Here is an 8,803-nt window from a genome sequence, read left to right as displayed (position 1 = left end):
GTCACCCTCTTCGCGTACCTCTTCGAGAGTCCCATCTCTCGCATGCGCCTATTCAAATTACTGACCGTCAAAAAGAGCATCACAAGAATCTTTGATGAAATAATAATATTTTGTACCAGTACGGGATTTATAAGCAGTGCTTAGAGATGGTGACGATAATGAAGGTGGAAGGAAGAAGGGTAGGGGAGAAAGAAAGATTGCGCTTTAATTATCTTCTTGCAAGGAGATGGCCGATAACGAGATATGAAAATTGCCGAGGGGGAAATGAGCGGGGTCAAAGAATGATTTTGTTGCTGTATGGAAGAACTACATTTGATTACATCACACTTTTTTTAATTAGAATATATGTTCAAGCATTGTTTTTTTTTGCCGTGGCAACGCACGGGCGTTCAACTAGTTAATACGTAAAGCAAGTACAATTGCACACATACATGCAGAAGCTACCAGAAAGACCGAGAGATGACAGGTGTCCAGGAAACTTTGTGAAAAGAACTCCAAACGAAAGAATATTAGAAATAAATCTATTGAAGTCCCTGCAAACAACCAAATCTAAAATCGCCGCCAACCACCAACGCCGTCGAGACGCACATCTGGGGAAGAGGCAGAGCACCAGCAAACCAAAATCCAGGGTAGCGCCATAGCTTTGTAGGCGTTGTGAGTCGAAGACCAGAGCTGTAGAACAGGCGCTTGACGATGTGGCATGTCAACCGAGGATGTGCCACACGCCCACCTGGATCCAGATCTGACGCATTCCGCCGTCGTCGTCGGGGAAGAACGCTAAATCTGCAGTCGTCTGGCCACCAACTTTGTACCAACATCAATCTATCCCACTTGTCAACGCCGCCATGAGAGACGACAACCGCCAAACACAAGAAACATAAGGCCCAACGGTCCGAACGAACGGCAAGCAGACTAGACCATCGGCTCAGCGGCGTCGTCGGAACGACCGTCGCTGTGGTGAGGAAGAGACCGAGGCGACATTATTTGACGCAACACCAATCTCAGCAAATTGGCTCTATTAGACGAAGACGATGCCCTAAATCAATGAAACAACGGGAAGAAAACACGAGCCCACCCCTCTCCACCAGCCGCCGGAGCAGCGGACGGAGAGGGGTGGAGATCCGCGCCTCACCGGCGTTCAAAGATAGGCAGGAACTGTCGCTTCCGTCGTCTCCAATAGAATGGAGCGGTTCGCTTCTATCTCGCGCACGTCAACAGAAAAAGACTCCTGTGTGGGTCCTGAGATTAATTAGCGTTGAGGATCTGTAAGAGCCCGTAATTATCCACGCGTCTAGGATTATCGGTAGAAACAGCATTTCCAATTTTCCAGAGCCGATTCTCAACAACAACAACAACGACAAAAAAATTCCAATTTTCCAAAGCCGAAAGGGCTTCCCGCCAGCACCCCCGGATTCCCGCCCGCCGTTCTCAACCTAATAAGCCCAGATGCGCCGCCTCCTCGCCTCCATCTAATAAAACACCAATTCCCCATATGATCGCCAAAACATCCGGCCATGCCACCCACCAGATCTCTCCTCCGCCGCGCACGCGCGCGTGTTCGTTCCCGTCCGATGGTCGCCTCCGACTCCGCGCGACGCACACGCCCGCGAAAGTCGCCGCCGGAGGACCCCGCGACGGCGCTCCCGGACGACATGCTCCTTGAGGTCTTCAAGCGGCTGCCGCCCCCCACGGATACCATCCGCTGCGCCGCGGTGTGCCGGCGCTGGCGCCGCATAGTCTCCTCTGGCGCACGCGCGGGCTGCCTCCCGACCCCGCCCCGCCACTTCGGCTTCTTCCGCAACTACCACCAGTCTCCGCTGCCCCCGTTCGTCGCCACCGGGTCCGGCGTCGATCTCGACGTCGGCGGCCTCCTCCCCCGTGTGGTGTCGAAGCGCGGCGTCGACATCGTCGACGGCCGCGGCGGCCTACTCGTCCTGCGCGAGCGCAGCAAAAAGTTCTGGGAGCTGAATCTCGTCCTCTGCAGCCCGCTGGAGAGGCCATACCGGCGGTTGCCGTCGGTGAATATCAGTGGGTACGACATGGCCTGCGCCGCTTTCGTTCCTCTCCAGGGCGTCGGTTTCCGCGTCGCTGCCGTGCTCTTCGGCGGCGCCGAGGACTTGTGGCGCCGCTACGCTGTTCTGGTCTACGACTCCGCTAGCGCTCCCCCGGCCTGGAAGGTGACCACCGGCTCCCGGCAGCGCGGGGAACGGCACTACAATGCCCACGAGGGACGTCGAAGACGTCGTGTACAGCCTTCAAGACGAGCACATCATGGTTGTGGACACTACCAAGATGACAATGTCCGTGTTGCCGGAGCCGGTGGCCCGTCCCGACTGGCTGATTGAGGGCGACCACTGGATCGGCAAGACTGACGACGGCCGTCTGTGCTTCTTCGTGTTCCACGACTACAAGCCGCTTCTTGTGCAGAGGTGGGCTCTTGGAGCGGATAGCAAGTGGACTCCGCAGCAGCCGTTGTGGCTGCCCCCGGAGCTCCACGGCGAGAAGCTCACGACGGAAATCTCCTCTTCCTTCAAGCGTGTGAGATTCGCTGGGTTCTGCGAGGGCAGCAGGATGCTCTTCTTCGTCATGGATGATTGGGTAGTTTCTTTCGACATCGAGACATTGGAGATGGAAAGGCTGTGGTGCTGCGATACCGACGAGCCGCGGCATCTTGGAAGGCTTAGCAAGGTGTATCCGTACGAGATGGTGCCGTGGCCTCCGGTGCTCAAAGATTTCGCCCATTGAGTCTTCTCTTCACCGTCCGATCAAATGCAAGTAATTAAGAGGTGTGTTTCATGTTCTAGAATTACACAATCCTACCAGAAATGCTACTGTTAGGTTCAGGTTCAGGTTCAGGTTCATGTAATGGTCTTATAGTTGTACACTTGTACTGCATTTTCGCAAGTAATCTTTAATCTAGATGTAACTAGTGCTGTTCCCAATTGTTAGTTTCTCAAGCTGACATCACCTTGATACTATAAGCAGTTGTATTGTTCATTTGATTGTTAATAACAAGGAAAAGAATCTCCGAAATGGGTAAGGAATATGCGGTCAATCGACCATGCTTGACCAATGTACTCCTGTTAATCTGTTATCTGACTCCCAGGCTTTGATTGAAACATACAATAGATAGGGAGAATACATAGATGGACACAGCTACCATGAACCCCAATTTCAAACGGCCCAAAAAAATTGTATTCGTAAGTTTTAGAAAATTTTGAAATAAATCACACATGTGCATACTGCCTCCCAGTTGAGGATCTAATCCAGCTTATTAGTTTCCCCCTTTTTCTATTCCTCTTCGTTCTCTTCACCTGATTAATAGTGTTTGTTTGTCTACTGCCTCCTGTCTTGCAGGTACTGATCGTTGTGGATTTGCCATCGTCGGAGAAATACAGCGGGCTGCTCCCAGTCGTTTAGTCGCCCTCCTCCCATCATTGTAGTCCCAAGCATTGAATTAAGCTAGGAGAGCGTTCAGCGATCAACAACAGGATGCGCCTCTGACAGTAGTATCACTTGGTATCCAGCGGCGAGTGATGTACAATGGCACAAGTGGCACCATCTCTGTTTCTTTTTCCTTATGTTGAAAATTGTGTTAGCAGTCGCATAATTATGGTAATGTACTTTACTAATGCTTTGGCCTGAAATCGGAATCACAGTAATTGTGCTGCTGCTAATATAACTCTGTTTCCATTAGATTGATTCAGGTTCTACAGTTTGCCAGGTCATGTTTTTTTACTTAGTTACGTTGCCATCTAATCGCTGGAATTAGTCGCATATGGGAGTGCACTCTGAAAGTTAGAACAAGGTCTGCAACAATAGGCTAATTTTTTTTTAAATAATACATATTTTTTATTAAATTTCAGAAATATTACGCCGTAATTATATTTTTCAAAAATAATACTCAGTCGGCCTACTGTTGGTCGATTGGATCCAGTCAGCCTGCTGCTGGCCGATTGCACCCCAGTCGGCCCACTGTAGGCCGATTGGATCCAGTCGGCCCACTGCTGGCCGATAGGCCCCAGTCCACCCACTGCTGGCCGATTGGCGCCCAGTTTGATTCCTCTAGGCCGACAGGTGCATGCACTCATTTATCTTTGGAATGAGTATTTGAAAAATGTTGAAACGTATTTAAAAAAAAGGTTGATCATGCATATAAAAATGTTAGTCAAGCATTTGAAAAAAAATGTTGAATAAGTATTTGAAAAATATTAAAAATATTAAACAAGTATTTTGAAAAATATTAAACAAGTATTTTTTCAACATTTTTCAAATACTTATTCAACATTTTTTTTCAAATGCTTGACTAACATTTTTATATGCATGATTAACATTTTTTTAAATACTTCTTCAACAATTTTCAAATATTCATTCCAAAGATAAATGGGTGCATGCATCTGTCGGCCTAGAGGAAGCAGACTGGGCGCCAATCGGTCAGCAGTGGGCCGACTGGGGCCTATCGGCCAGCAGCAGGCCGACTGGATCCAATCGGCCTATAGTGAGCCGACTGGGGTCCAATCGGCCAGCAGTAGGCTGACTGGGTATTATTTTTGAAAAATATAATTACGGTGTAATATTTCTGAAATTTAATAAAAAATATGTATTATTTAAAAAAAATTAGCCAACAATAGTGTGATTTGTGTTGGCGCTGGAAGTACGTATTGGGCTAGTTTGGCGGCGCAGCTTTTAAAATACCATAGTATTTCAAAACTTCGGTATAGCAATGCGTGGGCAATGAATACTACGGTTTTTAAAAAACTGCAATTTTCTCAGTTTTAGGAAAACTGCAGATATGTTTGGCTGATGCTGTTTTGCTGTAATTTTGACCGATAGTCACGCAACTTACTAGACCTACGGAGCTACACGACCAGATCAATCAGTGTGTACTAACGACCGGCCGGCTGCATGCAACGCTGTATGGCCTTCTGATCGCTGAGCTAGGAAGTTATGATCGGCCGTAGCTCATTACAAAGAATAGAAATCAGTATCCTATTTAACTAGTAGTGTGGTGCATGGCAATGGAGAGTAATGAATAAATACTACGAAAGGATACTGCTGTGTGGTTTTTTTTTTGCATGGTAATATGTGTCTCATTCATATCATAAAGAACAAAGTACAAGTCACGTAAAGACCGACATGACAAAACTGAAAAGATAACAGAACATCTCTGAGCTTGACACCAACGCCCGTCATCTGTCTTCGGCACCACCACAGCAGCCACCGAATAAAAGAATGACGAAGCACCTCCTGACCCGAGCTCGACGCGGCTCCATTGGTGATATGCAGCTTTACGGACCTCCAAGGTGGCTCACCAAAAGTGAAACCCTTACCGTTGAACGAATCAGACCGGGGCAACACCCCGGACATGCCATCGAACTTCAGATCTGGCAACCCACCACGACTAAAACGCCGAAGGAGGAAACCATATCTGCCATCCACCAACCATGAGCCCAGCACATGCTCCGTCTTCCAGATGTCGTCGATGCAGATCACAATCTGCATAAGCTCCTGGACTACCTCCCAAGCTCCGCGCCGACGTTGGAGCAAACGCCGTCGCAACGGCGGAGGCCGAGGACACAAGTCCACCGCGAGGATGCCGCCGCCGCCACGCCATCCTTGCTTGAACAGACTGGTTTCCAAATCCATCCCCAACCATAGGACCGAAGACCTCATCAGGGAAGGATCCAAAGAATCTTTATTCAGCGTTGTCATCGTCGCCGCCGAAGCAAAGACGATGAACAACCTAAAAACCTAAACTACGAGAGAGTAAACACGATCCACACGCGTGGATCCGGCGACCTCCCTCACCACCGACGACCGAGGTCGCCGGTGAAGGGGAGCCGCCGGAGAGCGGCGTTGGAAGATCGGCCTCTCCCTGGCGGCGGCTAGGGTTCGAGCCGCCAGGGACGAGAGGAAAACGATCATACTGCTGTGTGGTTAGTATGCTTACAAACCAAGCTGCACAACGGTCAACGAGCGGATGAGACAGGCGACTTTTCCTCCGTTTGAGAAAAAAGAGGTCCAGACCTCTTTTTCTAATACTCCAAAAAAAACTACTGTATTAACAATACCATTGTTTATGAAACTACAGTTTTTGATATAGCCAAACACCTCAAAGTATTCAAAACTACAGTTTTTCAAAAAACTATGGTATTCTAGTAATACTTTGAAAATACTTTGCTTTCAAACGGGGCCTTAATGTTTTTGTCATTTTTCAGCTTTGCTCTTGGTTCTGTTGGAAAGGGATCTTTTGTCATGAATCCATTGTTGAAAGGTACTCCCTACGTTCCAAAATAGATGACTCAATTTTATACTAACTTTAAAATTAGTACAAAGTTGAGTCATCTATTTTGGAAAGTTAGTACAAAGTTGAGTCATCTATTTTGGAACGGAGGGAGTAATAGTTGAGCACCAAGGGACAATCTAAATTACTCATCGTGATATCTGCAGGTAGTAATTACTCGAGCATCAACCTTTTCTCTTCTTCTATTCTTCTCCTTTGTTTTGGTATAATGATGTGTTGATGCCCAGTGTCATGTATCCTATGTAGAGTTGTGGGACTGGATCCGGGAAATATCAAAAAATAGGATGTCCAAAATAAAGCTTTCTCTGTTCGCAAGCTATTACTTATCAGAATGATCAAGGATGTACCTTTAATTATCCATTTGTGCTATGCATACATGTTCGGTCTGGAACATAATTCCATCTTCCACTAATTGAAGAGAGTACAGTATGGATGCTCTGAAGAGTACTGTATGTAGACTTCTTACTTATAGAACGTGCACACAGTTGCTTATCTGACATTTTTACATGTATACTCACAACTTTTTTTTTCAGATTTTTCCGCACATTTGACACCGATAACAAATTTAGATGTTGACCGTCTTCTTAACAACTGAATGTGAGATAGCATATCAACAAGTTTCTTGTCATACAGACAAATACATTTACACGTCTTTTCATCAAGTCTCAGCATAGCTCAAACAAGTCATGTCTGTTTCAACAAATGTCAGTCCTTTCATATTTTTTTAATATAATTAAAGATCTATAAAAAAGAAATGGTAGCGCATTGGCCATAGAAGTCTTACAAGCATGGAAAAAATAGTGGTAGTTCTGTAAAATCTATACTCCTGAGATGACAGTCCATCTCCCTTTCCAAGACCTCTCCTTTTTTTCATTTTACTAGTTGGATTTAATATCAAATTATCTACAATAATTTTGTTTAACTACAATCTGATGCAAAAGAGTTTTGTTTAGTTCTCAAGTATAGTTCATCCATTATATTTCTGCTTTCAAGGACTGCAGCATGCTTGATTTAGTGAATCATCTACGACAGCACAGACAGATAAAAATGCCATTTCCTTGTTCCACGACTAGTATCTCAAAGTTGGTTTCTTCAATTACTTCACCGTCTCTTCATACTTGATCCATCGCTTTGACAACCGGCTCTACAAAGAAGCAACCCGTCTGAAATCATGCATTTTGGTTTTTCATTTCCAAACAAATCAACAAGCTAGAGAGAAGTACTGGATCGTAATGTTATATTGGAAGCAATAACCATCAAAATATGTTAGCTAGCTAGAAGAAACTGTAGAGCCTCAGGTAGCTGAAGGCATTCTTGAGTTCCACGAGTGGAAATTGAGTGAGCCTCAGGGTAAGCCACTTACCCAGGCCTGGTTGCGTTTTTCGGGGGCTCCGCACAGGCCCATGCAGGATGCCAGGGTTGTTGCTAGTATGGCTGTTTTGGTGGGAAAGCCCGAACGAGTGGACATGGCTTTCACCAGAGCTCAGGGGGTGGCTCGCATCCTCGTCAGTATTTTGGACATTGAGTTTGTTCCGGACGTGGTGAAGTGGGCTTATCGCGGCCAGGTGTATAACCTTCAGATTGAGTTTGAGGATGACAGCCTGTTTGCTGAGGCACCTGCTACCGTGGATGTTGATATGCACGAGGGTGATGATGACATGGGGCGCAAGGAGCCACCGGTAGCTGATCCTGGTCGACAGGCCGAGAGACCGGGGTCTATGGTCAAGACCATCGGAGGGGAGACGGCGCCTCCATCTTCGGTGCCGTCGACCACTCTGAGGTTTGGAACCATTGAGTCTGCTTCTGTCAGGACCCCGACTCAATGTCACATCGATCTAGCCGGTAACACCTCATATCACTTTGCGGCCTCACGCACGGTATCCCCACGGGTGTCGCCTTACCTTTGCCCGGGACCGTTTGCGCATTTTGGCTCACGTATATGATAGTGTCGCTAGCATCCATATGATAAAGAGCCCGGGCTGACATGGCTAGTCATAAACCCAAAGTGGCACAGACTTACAGGGACAGGCATCCATGACCCAGCATCGAACGTGTCGGTCATCAGCAAGTGGGTCCGGGCTGTAGCACTGGGCTAGCAGGACTCCGGTAAACCGGGCTGTAGCGGGCTAACAGGACTCCGGTACTCAATGCGTGACATTTCCCCGAAGGGACAGACACAGGAACGAAGAAGGACACATGCCGGCCAGCCTAAGTGTTTCAGAGCAGTAGCAAGCTACCGTGGCTCAGCGGTAACACTAGGAGACATTTCCCGGTAAGAGAGGCTACTAAAGATAAACAACTAGGTAGTCAGATCCCACACATACCAAGCATTTCAATAACATACACACAATATGCTCGATATGTGCAATACAACATGGCATCACAAAATGACTCTACGACTCAAGTAGTCTATTCAATAGGCTCCGAGGAGCGAGATATTACAACAGGGGTCTCATGACCCAACACTCAGAGCATACAAGTCAAAGCACAAGCGGAAGC

General features: G+C 47.2%; 1 protein-coding gene across 1 annotated transcript; it reads left to right on the top strand.

The window, feature by feature from the left end:
• Positions 1-1,496: 1,496 nt before the first annotated feature.
• On the top strand, positions 1,497-3,647 carry LOC119305206. The gene is made up of 2 exons (XM_037581791.1): positions 1,497-2,786; positions 3,358-3,647. The coding sequence occupies exon 1, from the start codon at positions 1,515-1,517 to the stop codon at positions 2,343-2,345; it is 831 nt and encodes a 276-aa protein (XP_037437688.1). The 5' UTR covers positions 1,497-1,514; the 3' UTR covers positions 2,346-2,786; positions 3,358-3,647.
• The last annotated feature ends 5,156 nt before the right edge of the window (positions 3,648-8,803 follow it).

The sequence above is a fragment of the Triticum dicoccoides genome, chromosome 5B (assembly GCF_002162155.2).
Source record: "Triticum dicoccoides isolate Atlit2015 ecotype Zavitan chromosome 5B, WEW_v2.0, whole genome shotgun sequence".
In the NCBI taxonomy this organism is placed as follows: domain Eukaryota; kingdom Viridiplantae; phylum Streptophyta; class Magnoliopsida; order Poales; family Poaceae; genus Triticum; species Triticum dicoccoides.
Note: the sequence above shows the minus strand (reverse complement) of the source record. Positions and strands in the feature narration are given on the sequence as shown.